Raw genomic sequence first — 21968 nt, 5'->3', positions numbered from 1 at the left:
ATACTATGCTAAAACACATTCACTTAATGGAAAACAAGGTACTTGTTTGAACTATGGGTTCAAAAAGGCATAAGGCAGATAAACATCAAAATGCAAAATGGCAAGAGTAAATCCAGTCATACCAATAACAGAAAACTGGGAATGGATTTAGAAATCCAATCAAAAAGCAGTAATTGTCAGGTCCCAAACACAAGCTGTCTACATGAGACACACTTACATTCCTATTAATGAATATTAATGAGTATTAATGAATTAATGAATTCATATTAATGAATGAATTAATGAACTATATTAATATCTGACAAAATATACTTTAACACAAAATACGTTATTAGAGATAAAGAGGGACATTATATAATGAAAACATTCCATCAGTAAAGGAGACATAAATCCACATAATTCTACGTTGCTGACGATGAGACTAGAGCAAATACTGACAAACTTCAAAGGAAAAATGCACACAACAACAATAATTAAAGACTTTAAAATTCCAGATTAAGTAATGGATAAAACAACTGTTGGAATACAAATAGGAGGAAAAAAAAGATAAAAATAACACTATCAGGTGACCAGAAAAACAAATATACATAAGACACTCCACTCAAAAAGAGAGGATTACACATTCTTCAGAAGTACATAGGAAAGGTTCCCCAGAATACATTTTAAAAGGTTCTCCCACCAAAATGGAAGGAAATTATAAATCAATCATATAAAGGAATTTTGAAAACTCACAAATAGGACATTAAACAATGCATCTCTGGATAAAAAAGAGGGGAAAAATATCCAGGAAACTTAAGAAAACACTTTCAGTAAAAATGAAGACCAAATATACGAACACTTGAGACACACAGAAAACAGTACTTAGAAGTCAATTTATCCTGCAATAACCACATTAAAAAAGAACAAGCCCAAATCAATAATCTGCCTTATACAACTGATAACAATGGGGAAAAAAAAAGTAATATAAATCCAAAGCAAGCAAGGACGGGAAATGAGAGAAGAGTAAAAATTAATAAACCAGCAAAGAAAGGCAATAGATGACTCTTTTAAAATACCAATAAGCCTAACTAAACTGTATTTAGGCTGACATGGAAATAAGAGACATAAGAGTCAAACTACTGAAGTTATGCGGCGCCTGGGTGGGTGGCTTAATCAGTTGAGCATTCAACTCTTGATTTCGGCTCAGATCATGATCTCACGATTCGTGGGACTGAGCCCTGCGCCGGGCTCTGTGCTGGCAGCGTGGAGCCTGCTCGGGATTCTCTGTCCACCTTTCGCTCTGCCCCTCACCTGCTCACTCTCATGTGCACTGTCTCAAAAACAAACAAATAAATGTTTCTAAAAAAAATAAATTACTGAAGTTGTGGAATAAAGACGGTACACACGCTAGGGATAGAATATACTCACATTACAAACCTGGAATGTTTTCTACGCTACAAAAACAAAATATAAGTGAATGTTTTGAACTAATTTGATAACTTGGCTGAAATACAAAAATTCCTAGAATCGGAAAAAATATAACAACTCAAGAAGAAATAAGCTATCTGAAAAAAAGTGTAAGAAGTAAACACACTGCAGTCATTTTAAAACTGCCCATAAAGGAAGCCCAGGTCCAGATAGTTTCACTGGTGAACTTTTAAACTCGTTTAAATGATAATTAATATTGATTATTCAAACACTCCTGCAAACAATAGAAAAGAACACCTCCCCCCTAATTATATGAGCCTTATATTACATCGGCACTAAACTCAGACATGATGAGAGAAGACAACTACAGTTCAATGTCTAAAACAACTAAGAGCAACATCTTTGGAATACAGACCCACAGCTACTCTGCACAATACTAGCAAATGTTATCGAGTAACACATCACGAGGATTACACACAAAGACCCCGTGAGATTTATCCTACTAGCGCAAGGCTGGTTTATCATCCGACAATGGCAAGTGAGCACCAACAGTGCACTCTCCCTCTGATTCACTCGAGCTGGAGGGTATCTTCTCTCCGCGTTCTCCCTCTGCCTCACTCCAGCTCGCCAGGGTCTTCTGGAAAGCAGTGTGTATACTCCTCCACCATACTTGGGCGCCTACTGCCTAGTGAACACTTTTAGATTCCCCAGCTCTGGTGGCCAGCATCACTTCTGCTTCCGGTCTCACAGGACTGTACACATTTGCATACTTTAAGAGATACCGTCTGAAGATCTCCCTTCCAATCAGCCTGAATCTAGATGCTGAGTGAGATCCTCCCCTTGGGACAGTGACAGGTCTTGGAACACCCTCAACTACCGAAAGCCACTACAAATAAAAGAGGCTGGTTAGACAACCATGAAAATTTGACAGGCAACCAAGAGCTAAGTCACGGTCGAATGATAAGCTTCATCACCTACACCAGGCCATTCTTCCAATACTTAGGAGAGGTGGCTGTTTTATCTAATGAACACAAACCAACACAGAGAATCAAGAAAAATACACAAAGAAATGTGTGTTCAAAACAAAAGAACAAGAAAAAACCTAAGAATAAGTCCTTAATGGAATGGAGATAAGTGATTTACCTAATAAGGAGTTCAAAATAATAGTCACATAGATGCTCATCGAACTCAGGAGAAAAGGGATGAACACGGTGAGAACCTCAACATGAAGAAAGTACCAGAAAGTACCAAACAGAAAATACAGTAAGACAACTGAAAAATACTAGAGGAATTCAACAGCAGAACAATGAGGCAGAGTGAATCAGTAATCTGCAGTCAGACAGTGGAACTCACCCAGTGAGAGCAGGGGGAAAAGTGAACACAGCTTAAGAGACATATGAGACGATCAATATACAGCAGACCAACATTTGCATTATAGAAATCACAAAAGGGGATGAAAAAGAAAGGGGCAGAAAATTCACTGAGAGAAATAATAGCCGAAAACTTCCCCAAATTGGGGGGAAAAAAAGAAATCCATATCCAGGAAGCCCAGAAATTTCTATTTAAGTTGAATTCAAAAAACCCACACCAAAAACATTATGAGATGGAGTGCCAACAACTAAAGACATGGAGAGAATGTTAAAAGTAGCAAAAAATCCACAACTGGTTCCAGAAAAGGGAACTCTCGTAAGATTATCAGATCCTTCAGCAGAAACCTTTCCAGTCAGAAGGCAGTGGCATGGTATATTCAAAGAATGGGAAAAGAAAAATCTTTACTAGACAACAATACACAGCAAAGCTCTCATTTAGAATCAAAGGACAAATAAATGAGTTTCCCAAACAAAAGCTAGAATTCACCAACACCGGAAAAGCCTCACAAGAAATGTTAAAGGGACTTCTTTAAGCTGAAACAAAAGAATACAAATTAGTAACACGAAAACATATTAAAGTATAAGTCTCACTGGTAAAAACAAATATATAGTGAAATTCAGAACATCCTAATGTTGTGAAGATAGTGGGTTAATCACTTACAAAAGCAGTATGAAACATAAAAGACCAAAGTACAAAAAATAACCATAATTACTTATAATCATTAGTTAAGACATACAGAAGATTAAAAGATACAAGATTTGACATCAAAACTATAAAACAAGGAGGGTGGGGGGGAATACAAACACCTAGCTTTAGAATATGTACAATCTTCAGTTTTGTCAACTTAAAATTGACATTGTCCTGAAATGCCCCATTAGACCAGATGGACTTTACAGACATTTCATCCAAAAGAAAAATTCTCAAGTACACATGAACAATTTTCAAGGATTGACCATATATTAAGACAAAAAACAAATCCTAGCAAATTTAAGAAGACCCAAACCCAATCAAGCATCTTTCCTGCATGAAACTAGAAATCTAGACAGAACAAGAAAGCAAAAGGTAAGCATGCTTGCTGATTTCAAACTATACCACAAACCTACTGTAATCAAAACCGTATGCTATTGGCATAAATGCAGACACACAGATCCATGCAACAGAACACGGAGTCCAGCAATAAACCCACATCTAAGTCAACTAGTCTACGACAAAGGAGCCAAGAATATACAATAGGGAAAGGACAGTCACCTCTTCAATAAATGGGGTTAGGAAATACGGACAGCCACATGCAAAAGAGTGAAATTAAACCGCTATCTTGCACCATACACAAACTCTAACTCAAAATGGATTGAAGACTGGAACACAAAACCTAAAACTATGAAAGTCCTCGAAGAAAACAGGCAGTAGGCTACACATCAATCTCGGCAATAACTTTTTGTATTTGACCCTAAATAAAAAGGCAACAAAAGCAAAAATGAGCACGTGGGACTGCATCAAACTAAAAAGCAAAGGAGACCATCAATAAAATCAAAGACAATCCACTGATTTGTCCAAAGACAAATAGAAGAAACTATTTGCAACCATTTATCTGATAAGGGGTTAATGTCCAAAACAGAACTAATATTACTCAATAAGAAAAATCATATTTGATTTAAAATGGGCAGAGGATATGAATAGACATTTTTCCAAAGAAGACATACAGATGGCCAACAGGTACTTGAAGAAAGTACTCTACGACACTCATCATCAGGGAAATGCAAATCAAAACCACAATGAGATAGCACTTCACACCTACGGGAATGACTATTCTCAAAAAGACAAAACATAACAAGTGTTTATAAGGATATGAAGACAAGGAAACCCTTAGGTACTCTTCGTGGGAGGCTGAACTGTGCTGCCACCATAGAACACAACATGGCAGTTCCTCAAAACATTAAAAATAGAACTATTATGTGATCCAGTAATTCCACTTCTGGGTATATATCTGAAGAAAATGAAAACACTAGCCTGAAAAGACATACACATGTTTTTTCACTGTAGCACTATATAAACAAATGAAGAATACATAGTTATAAGTTAAACACATTATGCATACTATATTTTATGTTTTACATACGTATGTATTATGTATATATACATATTATAAATATGATATACATGTGGAATATTACGCAGTCATAAAATTTAATGAAATCTTGCATTTGGGGACACCATGGATGGATCCTGAGGGCATTATGCAAAGTCACAGAAGTCAGACAAAGGAAGACTAATACTGTTTGATCTTGCTTACATGGAATTTGAAAAATGAAAAACACAAACACAGTGATGTTACAGATCCAGGGAACATACTGTCGGTTGACAGAGGTATGGGTTTGGGGGTAGGAGAAATGGATGTGTGAGTGTGTGTGTATATCAAAACGATGTATTGTCAAGACCACACACACACACACACACACCTTTATCAACAACTGATGCTGAGGCAATTGGATATCTACATGCAAAACAATTATACTCTTTTCTCACAACATACACAAAAATGGGTAACAGACCTACATGTAACAACTATTCACTTAAAGAAAATATAGGAATGAATCTTTCTGTCCTTGGGATAGACACAGGCCTTTTAGATACAACACCAAAACCAATAGTGACAAAAGATAGAACAGATAACCTGTATTTCATGAAACAAAAAACTCTTTTGCTGCAGAGCGCACAGCCAAGACTAAAATGACAACCCAGAAACAGGAGAAAATACTTGCAAACTATATACCTAATTAGGGACTGATATACAGAATATGTAAAGAATGCTTACAACTCACCAATAAAAAGACAACTACAACTAAAATATTAATAAGGCAAATGCCTATTGAATATTAAGCTTGTATCCAGCAACCTTCCTATAAATGACTTCTATGTTGTAGGAGTGTGCCGCATTAGGATTCTTAGACAATCGAATCTCTGCAAAAAGAGGAGTTTTATTTCTTCCCTTGTCACCTTTCATATCCCTGTTTTGTTGCATTACCTAGGATTTCTACTAAGATGTCAAGTAAGAGTGGTGAAACTGGATGGCCCGGACTTGCTCCTGATCTTAGAGAGAAAGCACCCAGTTTCTCTTTATTATATGTGATGTTAACAGATTTTTTGGTAGATGTTTTTCATCAACTTGAGGAAATTCTCTATTCCTAGTTTGCTGAATTTTAATCATACATGGATTCTGTTAAATGCTTCTTCTGCATCAATTGATAGGATCATACAATTTTTCTTTCTGCAGCTTACTGATGGGATGGATTATGTTAATTGATTTTTGAAATGTTGAATGAGCTTGCAGGCTTGGAATAAATCCTAATTCGTCATGGTATATAATTCTTTTCCTACACCGTTGGACTTTATTTGGAGTTCTGCATCTATATTCCTAAGAATTATTGGTAGTTTTTCTTCCAAGAGCGACCATCTGCTCTTGGGATTAAGGAAACAATTCTTTGGCCTTAAAGAAAGAGTGGAAAAGTTCCCTCTAACTACAAATCATCCCTAGGAATTTACAAAAAGGCCACTCGAGGTAATAAATAAATTCAGAAAAGCTGTAAGCCACAATATAACCACCCCCAAATCAGGTGAGGCTTGTATGCAACTGCAATCAACAATCTGAAAGGAAATTAATAAAGCAATTTTATGTATAACAGCATCTTTGTCAGCCTATGGTACATTATACTGATTGTTTCTGGAATGCTGAACCACTTTTACATGCTCTGCATATAAACCACTCAGTCATGGTGTAGGATTCTGTTTATACACCACTGTTTTCTACTTGCTAATATTTTGCCAAGGATTATGCAGGTAACTACCTGAGAGTATTTCTAAGTGTACCACTTCATACATTTTTTTGGTGGTTGTTCGAGGTATTTGAGTCCATTTCTAGGTAAAAGGCACATATATGATTCATCACATTCTTCTCAGATCAACATTTTACCAACTCAAGGGAAATGTAAAACTTCAATTCCATCCAAATCCCTTTATTATATCTTTTAAATGTAATTATATATTTTCCCCACACATGGAGCATCAAATCATAGGATATTTCTACATTTTGCTTCAACAATCAAGTATGATTTCAGAAAATGAGAAGGAAACTCCATTATATTTATCCTTATTTTTTCCGCTTCCAATGTTCATTCTTTTCTGAAGTTCCAACATTCTTGTGTTATTTCCTTTCTATTCAGAGGAGTTCCTCTAGCCATTTTTACAAGTTAAGTTTGCTAGGGACACCTGGCTGGGTCAGTGGGTTGAGCGTCTGACTTCGGCTTGGGTCATGATCTCATGGTCTGTGAGTTCGAGCCCCACGTCGGGCTATGTGCTGACAGCTCAGAGTCTAGAGCCTGTTTTGGGTTGTGTTCTCTCTGCTCCTCCCCTGCTTGTGCTTTATCTCTGTTTCTCAAGAGTAAATACATGTTACAAATAATTTTTTTAATAAGTAAGTAAAAGTTAAGTTTCCCAACATTTTCTCTTAGTTTTCCTTTGTATGATAACTCCAGCTCTCCTTTCATGAATATATGTCCATAAGATACCAGTTTTGTCTGAAAGTTCTTTTCCTTCAGTACTCAGAAAAAAAGGCATCGTTTCCCTCTAGCTTCCATGCTTTTGGCTGAAACATCCACTATCATTTCCAAAGAAAAGGAGATGTTTCTCTCCGGCTACTTTGAAACATTCTCTTGTTTTTAGAAATGTAATCATGACATGCCATTGGCGTGGATCCCTTTGCATTTATCTTACTTGGAGTTCACGCAGATTCTTCAATGAATACTATTAGGTCTTCTGTCGAACTTGGGAAGCTTTCAACCATTATTCTTTAAAATCCTTCAAGTCCCACCCTCTCTTCCCTTTCTGTTAGTCTTCTTCCTGACACACAGAGATTCCACCCTCCTCTCGTTACCTCCATGCCTTCCAATCTGGACTGACCATAATCACCCTTAAGGAAAACGACACGCGTCCTCTAGCGACATCTGTAGTGCTTATGCTCTTCCCAATATCTTCTCCAGGAGCGAGAAAGATCTTATAAACATAAACTACACCTTGCTCGTTAACCAAAATATACTAAAAAGGATAACATTAAAAACTTTAATAAGATTTATGATATTTACCTTGTGGACCACAACTGCCTGACATCATTTCCTGTCCCACACTCATCAATCACTCACTCCCCTCTGGCCACTGTGACTTTTTTTTTTTTCCGCTATTTCCCAAAAAACACCAAACACATTCCTGCTCATTGGCTTAGTGGGTGCTATTCCCCTTGCTGAGAAGAGGCAGAAACCACCCAACTCACACAAACATTTCGCTCAAATCCTGCTCTAATGGTGGCTGATCTCCTACTTTAGGTCTCCCCTGACTACTCTTCTTAAAGCAGCACAATTTAACTCTGCTCTAATTTCCAAGGTCATTTTATACCACTACACAGCGTTAATACGCAGAAGTATCTCTTTCTAGTGCTACTTTTTAAATGTATGAGACATATAAGTGTATAAATTCAAGGTGTACATGTTAGTTTCAGACAATTATAAACTGTATTATGACTGCTACTGTACCAATAATCAGCACCTTTATTATGTTACACCATTCCCATGCCTTATTAGTGACTGGAACGATTCAGTTCTGGTGTCTTGGCAAGTGTGATGATCACAATACGATACTGTCTGCATTCTTGATATGGTATCCGCTATCTCTAGGGCTTACTTAGTACTCTTCTGATCTTGTACCATCCCTCCTTTCCCACTCCCCATCCCCTGGGAACCACCACAGTACCCTCTGTTATCATGAGTTTCCCTTTTCCAGATTCCAGATATAAGTGACACCACACGGTAACTGTCTTTCTCTTAAAGTGGCAGGATATCATTTCTCATGACTGAATAATACTACTCTCTTTTATTTCTTTAGCTATTCATGAACTGACGAGCACGCAGATTGTGCCCAGATCTGGCTATTGTGAATAAGGCCGTGATACACATGAATGTGTATATTCTCTTCGATATCCTCTTTTCATTTTCTTCGGGTATGTTCCCAAGTACAACTGCGGGATCCTAGGACAGTTCTATATTTAACTGCTTGAGGAATCTCCACACCCTTTTCCACAGTAGGTGAACCAATTTACATCACCACCACCGACAGTGCACAAGGGTTCCCTTTTCTCCTCATCCTCGCCAACACTTGTTCTCTCTTGTCTTCTTGGTGCTAGCCATTCTAAATGGTGTGATGTGGCTCGGATGCGCATCTCCCTCACGTTAGTGATGTTGACCACCTCTGCATGCATCTCTAGGCCACTAGTGCTACTTGTACAAAGTCACTGGCACATTATTCTTTCACTGCTATGGCATTTATTAATTGTTTTTAATCAAAAAAAATTTTTTTAACATTTATTAATTTTTGAGAGAGAGAGACAGAGCACGAGTGGTGGAGGGCCAAGAGAGAGGGAGTCACAGAATCTGTAGCAAGCTCCAGGCTCTGAGCTGTCAGCACAGAGCCCGATGCAGGGCTCGACTCATGGACAGCAAGATCATAACCTGAGCTGAAGTTAGACACTCAATTGACTGAGCCACCCAAGCGCCTCTCACTACTATGGTATTTAGACAACAGCAAGCACTCAAAAATTATTGGAGTCGGAAAATCAGTGTATGAAACAATGCCTGGGAACAGCAGGAATGCAGTGCAACAACGCAGGTAAGATCAGAGGCTGACACTGCTTTGAGAAACACAGACTCATGCAGGAAAACGATGGCAAAGGGGAGGAAGGCAAAGATTGGTCTGTTGACCAATGTAAGAATTGGTGAACATTCAAAACGTGAATCAAACAGGAGAACATTTTTCGTGAGAGCAGAATCTGGAGGTTTGGTTCAATAACCAGTATTCTCAGTCACTCACTGGATTATGACTTCTAAACAGATACCTTAAAAACACATTCCAAAGTTGTCCAGCCCTGGGTTAATCATGGGAAGATAATCAATGTCCTGATGTTCATCGGTGCCATTATGTATCAACTCACCTGGGAGGCTCTGGCTTGGGAATTCTTCCTCCGATATCCATGGCTCTTCTCCTTGCTCCAGCCTGAAGATCACCTCTGGTTTGGTAGCACAGGACCCTGTCAACGTGAAATCATTCAGGATTCAGACCAGGTGGCCTAGACTTCGGGGCCTCTGGAAGAGGAGGAAGCCGCTGCAGCTGCTCAGTGAAGAAGCCACGGAACACTTCACTGGAGAGGTAAACACAACGACCTTCCTGGTGCCCAATGGCGGTCAATCGGCAACGACTCCTGAATTCCAATCTTAAATATCATTCAACGCGGCACAGAGCCTATACGCCTCATAATTAACACAATCAAAACATGCTACTTGGAATTATATAAAAACAGTCCTTACCCACTGAGACAAGGTGGCTGTAGTTCTCCAGCATCACGTCCCTGTACAGGGACCTCTGACTTGAGTCCAAGCAGTGCCACTCCTCCTGGGTGAAGCCCACGGTCACATCCTTAAATGATACTGATCCCTGGGATTTCTGTTCAGTCTGAAATGTTCCGAATTGGGTGACATGGAAAAGCTGTATGGGAACCAATCCTTCTCATGATTACCAAAATAGTCTGCAGAAGGTGTGTTTGGCTTTAGGCTTTGAAGTAAGACGAGAAATGTAACAAACACTATGCCATTGCTTCAGGGTATTATTAATGTAAAAATCACCAAATCCCACAATGTATCTGGAACTGTTCCAATTCTTAGAAATGCCAAGATTAATAAAACTGTTCTTGTATTCAAGGAGCACATATTCTGATAATAAAACATGCAGTAACAGGTTACAATTGCTAAGGTGAAGTATGCACAAGACAGACTAAAACAAACGAGCAGCAAAATTAGCTCTTTGGGGGCCTCACTGAAGAACAGCTGGTGGAGAAGAGGAAACCCGTACTCTCGTGAACACAGGGTCGTGGTCCCCGGTGAAAGCAAAGATGGGGCTCCATTAACACATTCGCGAAATGAGAAGAGGGCAAATGGCGGAGGAAAAGTTGAGTATCCAGCCTGGATCTGTGATGACAAGAAGTGCCAGAAAGGAATTCATGGAATGGATCACAGAGTAAATTAGACCGAGTCTTCAGTGTGTGATCACTTTCCACTTTAAAGAATATTTTGGAGTACTGGGGCGCCCGGGTGGCTCAGTTGGTTGAGCGTCCGACTTCGACTCAGGTCATGATCTCGCAGTTCGTGAGTTCGAGCCCCGCGCTGGGCTCTGCTGACAGCTCGGAGCCTGGAGCCAGCTTCGGATTCTGTGTCTCCCTCTCTCCCGCCCCTTCCCTGCTCATGATCTGTCTCTCTCTGTCTCTCAAAAATGAATAAACATTAAAAAAAGTTAAAAAAAAAAAAAGAATACTTTTGAGTACTATCGAAGTTGATTTTATGAATTACATAAATATACTATCAATACATTTTGTTACAAATTGTTATTCTCCAGTTTAAAAGGTAAAAGCTGAGGGGTGCCTGGGTGGCTAAGTTGGTTAAATGTCCGAGTTCGGCTCAGGTCATGATCTCCCTGTTCATGGGTTTGAACCCCGCTTTGTGTTCTGTATGGACAGCATGAAGCCTGCTTGGGATTCTGTGTCTCCCTCTCTCTCTGCTCCTCCCCAACTCATGTTGTGTCTTTGTCTCTCTCTCTCTCTCTCAAAAATAAACATAAAAAAGTTAAAAAACATATGTAAATAATGTGTTTCTACCTGTTGCTGCAGCTACATATTGTGAGTATAAAGGCTGAGGTTCCATAAGTATCTGAAGTGGGAGAATACACTGAGACATGACAAGTCTATGAAGAAGTGAGGTGGAGCAAGATGATAAAATCAGCAGCACACAAAGATCTTCCTGAGTCATTTTCAAAACTAGTAGGCACCTCATGACCCAGTGAGAACACTTCCAGTATCATTTGTAATGTGAGTTTCGGTTCTCACATTTCAAGGAGCAAATTGCCAGAAGAGGCATCTTCCGGTCGACTAGGAGTCAAGAGATCTCAAATTTGTCCACTTCTCAAACTGCATTTTCTGCAAATGAACTATTCTATATAGATCCCGAATGTAAATCCTTATACGCTTCTGTAAATTCAGTACCTACAGCATAAAGGTGCTGTAGCATTGCACTAACTAATCCAGAAATCTTACTTAACGTAGTATTATCCAGGCACATAATCAGAATTCACCAATCAAGAGATATATTCGATTCCAAATCGTTCCTGACATACCAGCTCTGTCCTTTAATGAAACTGCTTCAAGAAATTTTTTTAGGTTTCTTGATTTATTTTGAGAGAGAGAAAGAGAGAGCACGAGCAGGGGAGGGGCAGAGAGAAAGGGACAGAGAGGATCCCAAGCAGGCTCCATGCTGTGAGTGTGGAGCCCCAACACGGCTCCATCCCAGGAACCGTGAGATCATGCCCTGGACTGAAATCAAGAGAAGGATGCTAAAGCCACTGAGCCACCCAGGTGCCCCGTGAAACTGTCTGAAAAACAGTATTACAAATATTCTTCATTAAGGAAAACAAAATACTTCAGAGGGCTTCCACAAAATACGGGATAGCAGAAGATGACTGAAGTAAATGTAAAGGTTGAATTGCAGTAATAATAAAGGTCCTTTCATATGTTAATAGAAAATTACAAACTATAACCACAATTTAAACTTAAATGATAATTAGTATTAGAATAAAAATTAAATACTGAACCACTCTAGAAGGAGTAACTTTAAACTGTATCATCAAAGGTCACTTGATAAATCATGTGACCACTGACAAACCACTCACAAAATATTTTTTCCCCTCTCCAGCAGGTCCAGGGCCCCAGCCTGCCCCTGTGGGTACATCACAACTCCTGCCCACTGACATCAAGCTGGGCCACGTGACTTGCTTTGGCCAATGGAAAGTGGTACAAGGGAAATGTGTCACTTCAGGGAGAAGTTTCAGAGACATCATCCTTCATCCTTGACCCCACAATGCACAGCACAGAGAGCAGAGCCACGCCTTAGCCCCTAAGATCACAGACACAAACAAAAAATAAATTTAGGAATCCTTTGTTACGACACAAGCTGACTGATGGCAGTGTTGAAAAAACAAAACAAAATAATCCAATAAAATACAAACGAACAACCTCTAGAGACCGCTTGTGTATACAACAGGCTTGAGCAGTCAAAGCTTGAGCAAGGCAAAAGGACCCACAGCGACCACGACCACGACCACCAAGCTGACGTGAACAGGCTCCTTAAGCCACAGGCCCTCACTGACCAATGGGCTGCCCACGGCAGGCACAGTGCCTAAGATTACCAAAAAAGGGGGAAAAGTTACAGCTACTCGAGAACTACAGCCCCTCACCACCGCCTAGTAGCAGACGGTCTCCCCTTTGCCATCCTGCCAGCTGCTCCCTTGCAGGGTATCCGGTAAACTTTTATTTCTTCTGTTCTGTCTTGAGTGAATTCTTCACTGGCGCCCCCTGCCGGCTCCCACTCAATCGGGGTGCCCCACACAACCAAGAAAAAGCATAGGGAAGAAATACATTGTCAGATGGAGGGACTAAAGCCTAACAAGAACAAATACAAATGGGTTACGTCACCCAATACAAAAAACAATTATGTTATTTTAGGCTTGAAAATCTTGTCTTTTCATTTTTAACCAGAAATGAAAAATCATGAGGAAAACAAAACAGGATCCCCACCGTAGGACTTACAGTAACGTCAAAATCATGTTTCTTTTAATGCCCTACACAGTTCTAAGAGTTTCTCCTTATAAAGAGCGACGTCTCATTCTTAGAATCCTCACCAGCTGGCACACATTAGGACACATACTAACTATTCATAAATGGTTAATGAACGAAGTGAACGAAGGCCTAATTAAGGTACGTTACAGGGAATACCAACTGCAGCGAAAGGGAGACTTATTTCAGTGATAAAAACAGTTACAGTCAAATGGAACAGAACAGAACCCCCCCAATAAACCCACGCTTATATGGTCGACTCATTTTTGACAGGGTTGCAAAAACACACAATGGGGAAAGGATAGTCTCTTCGGTAAATGGTGACGGGAAAACGGGATACCAACACGCAAAAGAATGAAACTATACCCCTATCTTACACCACTCATACAAATTAACTTGAAATGAATCAGACTTAAACATAAGAACTGATACCATACAATTCCTAGAAGAAAACATAGGGGAGAAGCTCAACATTGTTCTCTAGGATGATGTTTTCTTTGGATAAGATGCCAAAAGCAAGGCAACAAAAGCTCAAACAAGACTTTATCGAACTTAAGAGCTCTGCCCAGCAAACAGTCCATGAACTGGAAAGTAACCTACAGAATGGGACAATATATTCACAAATCATGTATCTGATAAGACGTTAATATCCAAAATGTATAAACAACTCATACAACTCAAAAACCAAAAAGCAAATAATCCAATTAAAATGAGCAAAGGACCTGAACCGACATTTTTCCAAAGACCTACAAATGGCCAATATGTACATGCAAAGGTGCTCAATATCATGAACCATCAAGGAAATGCAAATCAAAACCACAATGAGATATCTCTTTCACACCTCTCAGAATGGCTATTATCAAAAAGAGAAGAAATGACAAATGGCAAGACTGTGGCATGAAGGGAACCCTCATTCACTGTTGGTGAGAATGTAAACTGGTGCTGCCACCTTGGAAAACACTTGGAAAACACTATGGCGGTCCCTCAAAAAATTAAAAATGGAACTACCAGATGATCTAGCAATCCAATTCTAGGCACAAATCCAAAAGAAATGGAATCAAAACTGCAAAAGACACCTGTAATCTCCTGTTCACTGCAACATTACTGATAGTAGCTGAGGCATGAGGCTTAGTGTTCATCAACAGAGGAATGGGGTAAAGATAATGCATGTATACATACATGCATATATAATAAATATATATATAAACGCGCGCGCGCACACACACACACACACACACACACACACACACACACAATGGAATACTATTCAACCATAAAAACAAAGGAAATCCTGCCACTTGAGGCAATATGGACAGACCTTGAGGGCATTATGCTAAATGAAGGAAGTCAGAGAGAAAACAAATATCATACACTATAACTCACCATAAAGCCAATTTCATAGAAACAGAGTATAAAATGGGGACTGCCAGAGGCTGGGAGAAAGAGGAAAAAAATGGGATGTTGTAAGCCAGGGTCATGAGATCGATCCCCACACTGGGCGCAGAGCCTACTTAACAATGAAGAAAGAAAGGAAGGGAGGGAAACAAACTAATTCCAGGTAAGGATGTCCCTACCTATGAATGAATACCTAAGAAAGAAGTAGAAACAAAATAAAACACAATCTTGGGGAGAAAGCAGGAGGAAATACTCAAGAATTCTTGTTATGAATTCAACATATCTTTGACACTAAATACTAAATCCTAACAAGAACATGTCCCCCACCAGGAAAAAATACCTCACTGCTCAATGTCTCTCATGGACACAGACACATAATTCTAAAACAAAACATTGCCATGACCCAGTTAGCTTTATTTCAGACATATCTTGTTAGTTTTACATTAAACTTGTTGTAATTAATTTTACATTAAATTTATTTTTTTTTTAATTTTTTTTTCAACGTTTATTTATTTTTGGGACAGAGAGAGACAGAGCATGAACGGGGGAGGGGCAGAGAGAGAGGGAGACACAGAATCGGAAACTGGCTCCAGGCTCTGAGCCATCAGCCCAGAGCCTGACGTGGGGCTCGAACTCACAGACCGTGAGATCGTGACCTGGCTAAAGTCGGACACTTAACCGACTGCGCCACCCAGGCGCCCCAATTTTACATTAAATTTAATTGCATAAGATTTGATGTAATTTACTAAGAAAATGAAGGAGACAAATCATATGACTATTTCAATAGATGCCCAAAACCATTTTAAATAATTTAATTGGCACTCATTGGGGCGCTTGGTTGGCTCAGTCAGTTAAGCGTCCAGCTTCGGCTCAGGTCGTGTCACAGTTCGTGGGTTCGAGCCCCCGGTTGGGCTCTGTGCTAACAGCTCAGAGCCTGGAGCCTGCTTTGAATTCTCTGTCTCCCTCTCTCTCTGCTCCTTCCCTGCTGGTATTCTTTCTTTCTCTCTCAAAAATAAACATTAAAATTTTTTTTTAATTTAATTGGCACTCATTAAAAAAAAGAAAAATTTTAGGTAACTAGGAATAAAACTGGACATCCTTGATGCCATTATGAAATGTAAACAAATACAGCAAAAATCCATACTGAAAGGAAAGTTTCCCCCCTACTCTTGTTTCTATTTAATATTATATATTTGAGGACCTAAGACGGCAATGTAGAAAAAAAAGTACAAAATCTGGGAAAAGTATATGGCAGTGTAACTATTCCCAGATTATACATGTGTATACATAAAAAATCCAAATTTTTAGGATATACAGATAAACAATTAGATGTAGTGAATTAGTGTAGAAAACTTATTGGAAATAAGGTCAATACATAAAAAATAACATGCCAGCAACAAGCAGTTAAAAAAGTGCAAATAAAAATATATTTAAATATTAATACATAATACAGGGTGGCTCAGTTGACCATCAGACTCTTGATTTCTGCTGTGGTTCTGACCCCAGGGACGTGGGATCCAGGCTCATGTTGGGCTATACCCTGAGTGTGGAGTCGGCTTAAGATTCTCTCCATCCATCTCCCTCTACCCCTCTCCCCAGCTCACACTACCTCTCTTGGGTGGGGGGAGATACATATATATTTTTAAAAAACCACTAAATACAAAGAAATAATTCTAACAATAGGTGTGCAAGAATTCCACCCACTCTTGAAATTGCTGAACACTTATACACCGTAAATTTATGAAATTTGCACAAACTCAATAATCAGACACATACAAATTAAACAGTGAAGTTTGTAACCATTTGAAGTAGGAATAACTTCTATATCTGGAGAAGACACAGTTTTCTGATGAGTAACAATTTACCTAGAAAAATGAGAAATCCTAATATCCTGTAACTCAAAAATATTAATCAATGGACACTGGACCAGTGATTCTTAAACTTAATGTGTTATCAACCATCACATGGACATCCCCTAAAAACACAGATTGCTGGGCCTGGCCTCCAGAAGTTCTCTTCCAGTAGGTTTGGGATGGTGGATCACAATCTGCATGTCAAACAAGTTTCGAGGTGACGCTGCCATTTCTGGCCAAAGATCCTCACTCTGAGAAGCAATGCTCCAGGGTCTGGAGATACATCTGCATTTACCATAGAGAATGACAAGGATATTCACAGCAGCTGTTGTGTTAATGAAACATGCAAATTACCTACATGTCTATCAGTAAAATATAGTATTTAGAATACGGTGTGGCCACACAGCAGGAAAATCCAACATTAAAAGAAACAAACTACAGGGGTGTTTAGGTGGTAAAGCATGTGACTCTTGATTTTGGCTCAGGTCATGATCTCACTGTCGTGAGACTGACCTCTGCACTGAGTCCACAGCCTGATTAAGATTCTAATTAAAAAAAAAAAAAAAAGGAAATAAGCTACATATGGATAGATGTCAAATTATTAGTGAACTAAGAGAAAATGCCTGTCAATTACACATTAAGATAATTTACATATTTTTAGAAGTACTCAAACAATAAACAGTATTATTGAACCATTTTTCCAGTATCCATCAAAAGAGACAAAGAGTCTCCTGGAAAGAGTGGTCAGTAAATACAATTGAATCATTGGCAACCTTTACCTGGACAGATCCCAAACAGTGAAGAAGAAAAACCAAGGCAGAAAGCTATGGGATGAATTTGACGGAGAAGCTCAGACAGACTTACTGGAGAATTTAACTTTAAATGATCGGCTATAAAACTCGCACACACAACCTGGCTAAAGTACTCATGGAGAGTTCTTGTTAACCAGAAAACAGGCCATATTCATTCCTCTAAACGTATCAGGATTTTTATTTTCTTTTTAATGTTTCTATATTTTTGAGAGAGCAAGAGACAGAGTGTGAGCGAGAGAGAGGCAGAGAGAGAGGGAAACACAGAATCTGAGGCAGGCTCCAGGCTCTGAGCTGTCAGCACAGAGCCGGACGTGGGGCTCAAACTCACGGAGTGGGAGATCATGACCTAAGCCAAACTCAAAAGCTCAACCTACTGGAGCCACCTAGGCACCCCTAAACATATCAGGTTTAATACCAGGATCGAATAAGACTATCATTAAATTAACCACTTGAGCTATCTCTTGGACCCTTTTACTTTCAGTGAGGAATAGTTTTAGGCACTCATTTCAGGGCTGTCACAGGGGGGTTAAAAGATAAAAAAGAATCATCCAAGAAGTCTTTGTGTCTTGTAAAAATTCTGTCTGTATCCAAAAGACTGTGTCCTCCTTTCTCCATGATTATCAGAAACAACAGAGATGTTATTTGTAGGTCAGTTTAGAAACCCTAAGATATAGAATGATCAGCATGCATCTAGAAGCCACTTTAGTCTTGCTATTGATCTGTCACTACTTTCTGTAAAGATAGATTTCTGTCTATTGCTAATTTCCCATTAGTATGGGACACAAATCTCACCAGGTCCACTGCAAAATAATGTGGGGAATGAAGAACTTACCTGGGATTTGTTCATTTTCTGCTGTCTTGGAAAAGTGTAGACAACTCTGGTGCTGTGCTGAGTTACAGGAGGAATGAGGTCCTAAAAGAGCTGGCCTGCCTGGTGGCTCCTGAATGCTCCTGCCCTATAAAACTATACAACCCAATAGATAGGAAGAGCGTCAGTGCCTTTCGCCTTCAGAAAGGGCAGCAGATGCTCAAAGAACAACTATCTAACAGGACTCTGACACAATCATGTAGTAGCTGTTGGACATAAATGTTTTCACTGGGTAAACGTAAATATTTGCTTCCTGGGGGTTTTTAACAGTTTAAAGCTCTCTAGATGCTCACAAAAAAATTTTAAATAAAAAGTAGGTTTAAATAAAACATCATACTCAGTGAAGTAACATTAAGTCTTCACCAAAACTGCTACAAAAAATACTCCCAACCTGGGGCACCTGGGTGGCTCAGTCAGTTAAGCCTGGATTCTTCTTCAGGTCAAGATCTCAGGGATGGTGGGATGGAGCGAGCCCCACGTCAGGCTCTGCGTTGACAGTGTTGAACCAGCTTGGGATTCTCTCTCCCTCTTTCTCTGCTTCTTCTGGGTTCTCTCTCTTTCTCTCTCTCTCCCCAAAATAAGTAAACTTAAAAAAACACTCCTGATTAAACTGTTTATCAATTTCCCCACTGTTACTAAACCTTTGATTACTGACTACACAGAAAACGATAAAAAGCAATGCTTTAATGAAAGGTCTATGTTTTCATTTCTTGGTCCTGGTTGCCGTTTCTCAAAAGGATCTTTTTAAAAGTAATTTGCCTTTCCTCGTGTGGAAAAGCAGGCAGTCTCTCTGGAGTCGGGGGACACAACTTCCAGTCTTCGCCACTAACAAACTGTGGTTCTGAGTAAGTCAGTAACCTTCGAGAAGAAAAACAAACAAACAAACAAACAAACAAACAATGTTTCTATTCAATGAGACAAAAAGTAAGGGATTCTTGGAGATCCTTCCCTCATGCCGGACTGAGTAACACCACGCCTCAAGAAGCAGTCACCGACCCCACTGGAGAGCCGCTCAGACTCCAGGAAGGATACAAGGAGAACCAAGAGGCGGGGCGGTAACCGAGTCAGCCCAGGCAGGGGCGCCCGTCTTCCCGGACCACCCCGCCTCCACCCGACGCGCTCCTGGGCCCCCCTCCCGGCCGCAGCGCCGTCCCTCTCCCACCGCCTCCGGACACACGCCCTCCTCCCGCGGCCTCCAGACCCGGGCCCCGCGAACGGCCCCGGCCGCTCCGGCAGGGACTGAGCACCGGGGGGCCCGACCTCTCGTGCTGATGGACACGTCCCCATCCCGCCGTCACCGGTCCACGGACCTCCTCCACACGACCGGGCACCGACCGACGGGGCACAGACTCCCGGGCACACGGCGCCCCCATCGGCCCTCGTCCAATCGCCCCAAGCTCACCTATCGATCCCTGCGCATTAAGCCCCAGAAAAGGTCAGAGACACGGCGGGTGCAGAACCCCCCCCCCACACTCCCAGCGAGAACTAGTTAAACGGAAGGAAAAAAAGAAACAGGACGGAAGTGCAGAGAGGCAGAAGGCGGTACTAGGCAAGCGCAGAACCAGACAGTGGGAGGGTTCCGCGCTGAAAGCCAGAGCTACCCCTCCTTTTAGACTCCGTGAGCGGCGATGGACTTTAGCGGAGAGCTTGTAGTCTTTACCTAGCGTGAGAAGGTTGGGGCGCTTGACATAGTTACCCAAACTGTCAGATCGCGTCAGGGAATCCCCAAAAGTTGCAGATTACAGCCGAGATCTATGTGCACCCAGTGTGCAATTTAGACACAGAGCTGTCAGGAAAAGGAACCTGCTTGTCGACTTCACTTTTTTAAATACTAGGAAACAGATTCCATCAAGCAATAAAAGAATTTTTAAAATAAAAAAGCAGTATCTGACACCGTCAGCGATTCTCTCTGGAAATAAAAAGCCAGGGGACGAGGGTGGCCTCAAGCAAGGTAGTTCATCAAAATCATGAAAGCAATGAACGAAAATCGTAGATAAATCAGAAAATCGACAGTCCAAAAGAAAATGTCTTTATTCGTCTACATAATCCTATTCTTTCTTCTAGGACGCTAACATTACTTGAAGAAATGGAGATAGACCCTTTCACTGAAACTCAATATACTGTGACAAATTCCACTAACACTGTCAACCAACTTTTGTACATACTTTTTTCTCTTTGATTTTTGTGTACTTTAATAGCTACTTTACACAAGCATTCGTAACTTCATCTGTAATACATGAAAATCGAAACTGACAACATTTCGAAAAGAAGACTTCCTAGGAAATATCAACACGTATAATATTGCTCCACTACAAGTAGTGTGGCATCTGCTGCATGGAAACATGGCCATGATTAAGAGTGTTTTTTTGAATGTAGTCTAATAAATATAGCATTTCAAGGCAATGAGAAATGAATGGAATATTCCAAACAGCAAGTCATTCCCAACAGTTTGGAATAGTCTTAGGTACATAGTTCACACAGGGCATAATTCACAGGGATTCGAGATTTGAAATGTGTAAAATAAACCACTAGGAAAATAAAGGTGACAAGGTGTGACACCAAAAATAAAAACCATAAATTTAGTATCCGACGCGTTTTAGTATTAGCAATAACAAATAGTTCAGCTCTATTTTAAGTTAAAAGCAAATAAACAAGGAAATATATTTTTAATATTTGAAAGAAAAGATATGTTAATTAATAAAGAGATCTTTAAGTCAATAGAAACGTGAATCCGGCTACATAACTAAGCACTCATGATAAAAAAGAAAATGACAATGAATGACAACTGTATGTAAAAGTCTATAATGAGAATTTAAAAGAATGCAAATGTTTAAGTAAAAACAAGTAACCTATCATTTATTGAGAGAAAATTTTTTCATTTTACTTCTATACACAAAAGTTCACTCTGGTGTAGTTTCAGGAATTGTGACAAATGCGGAGATCTGTGTAACCACCACCACAGCCAAAATCCAAAACTATTTCACCAGAGCCCTCCTTAGGAATGGATAATCCTGTGAATAAGAATCATATGACGTGGGACAAACTGGGTGAGTTTCAGGACTCCTCAAGGTGGACGACAGTATAACTCAAAGACTACACAATAAAAAAAATTTAATTTAATCCCTGTTATGGGACACAGGGAAACAAATTCCTTGTGACAACCAAAAGGGATAAACCATCCTTGGCCTCCAAACTCCAAAGCTAAATATTATTGTGGTCTACAAAAACTCTACAGGTTTCTGTAAATACAAAACAGGCACACATACTGGAGGCCTGCCTGAGAAACAAGCACTACCTACCCACTGCGACAAGGTGGCTGTAGTTCTCCAGCATCACGTCCCTGTACAGGGTCCTCTGAGCAGGGTCCAGGCGCTGCCACTCCTCCTCAGTGAAGCCCACAGTCACATCCCCGAATGACAATAATCCCTGCAAAAGCACATTGTGCGCAGTCTAAAGTAGTCAGAATCAGGAAATATGAAAAAAAAAAAAAAAAAAAAAAGATTGTTCAA

At 40.0% G+C, this 21968-nt stretch overlaps 1 protein-coding gene across 3 annotated transcripts in view; it reads right to left on the bottom strand.

The window, feature by feature from the left end:
• Positions 1-21726, bottom strand: part of LOC122492685 (zinc finger protein 33B-like) — a 30952-nt gene extending 9226 nt beyond the window's left edge. The window contains exons 1-5 of one of the 3 annotated variants that reach the window (XM_043596196.1): positions 19862-21726; positions 19219-19317; positions 18424-18555; positions 10182-10326; positions 9809-9904 (exon numbers count right to left, since the gene is read on the bottom strand). In XM_043596196.1, coding sequence (XP_043452131.1) covers positions 9809-9904; positions 10182-10326; positions 18424-18438 — 256 coding nt within the window. In that variant the 5' untranslated portion in view covers positions 18439-18555; positions 19219-19317; positions 19862-21726. Of the gene's footprint in view, positions 1-9808; positions 9905-10181; positions 10327-16641; positions 17065-18423; positions 18951-19123; positions 19318-19769; positions 19832-19861 lie in introns of those variants that run through there. The other 2 variants (XR_006299733.1, XR_006299732.1) reach the window with 2 other exon arrangements.
• Positions 21727-21968: the final 242 nt, after the last annotated feature.

This window comes from Prionailurus bengalensis, chromosome D2 (assembly GCF_016509475.1).
Source record: "Prionailurus bengalensis isolate Pbe53 chromosome D2, Fcat_Pben_1.1_paternal_pri, whole genome shotgun sequence".
Lineage (NCBI taxonomy): Eukaryota > Metazoa > Chordata > Mammalia > Carnivora > Felidae > Prionailurus > Prionailurus bengalensis.
Note: the sequence above shows the minus strand (reverse complement) of the source record. Positions and strands in the feature narration are given on the sequence as shown.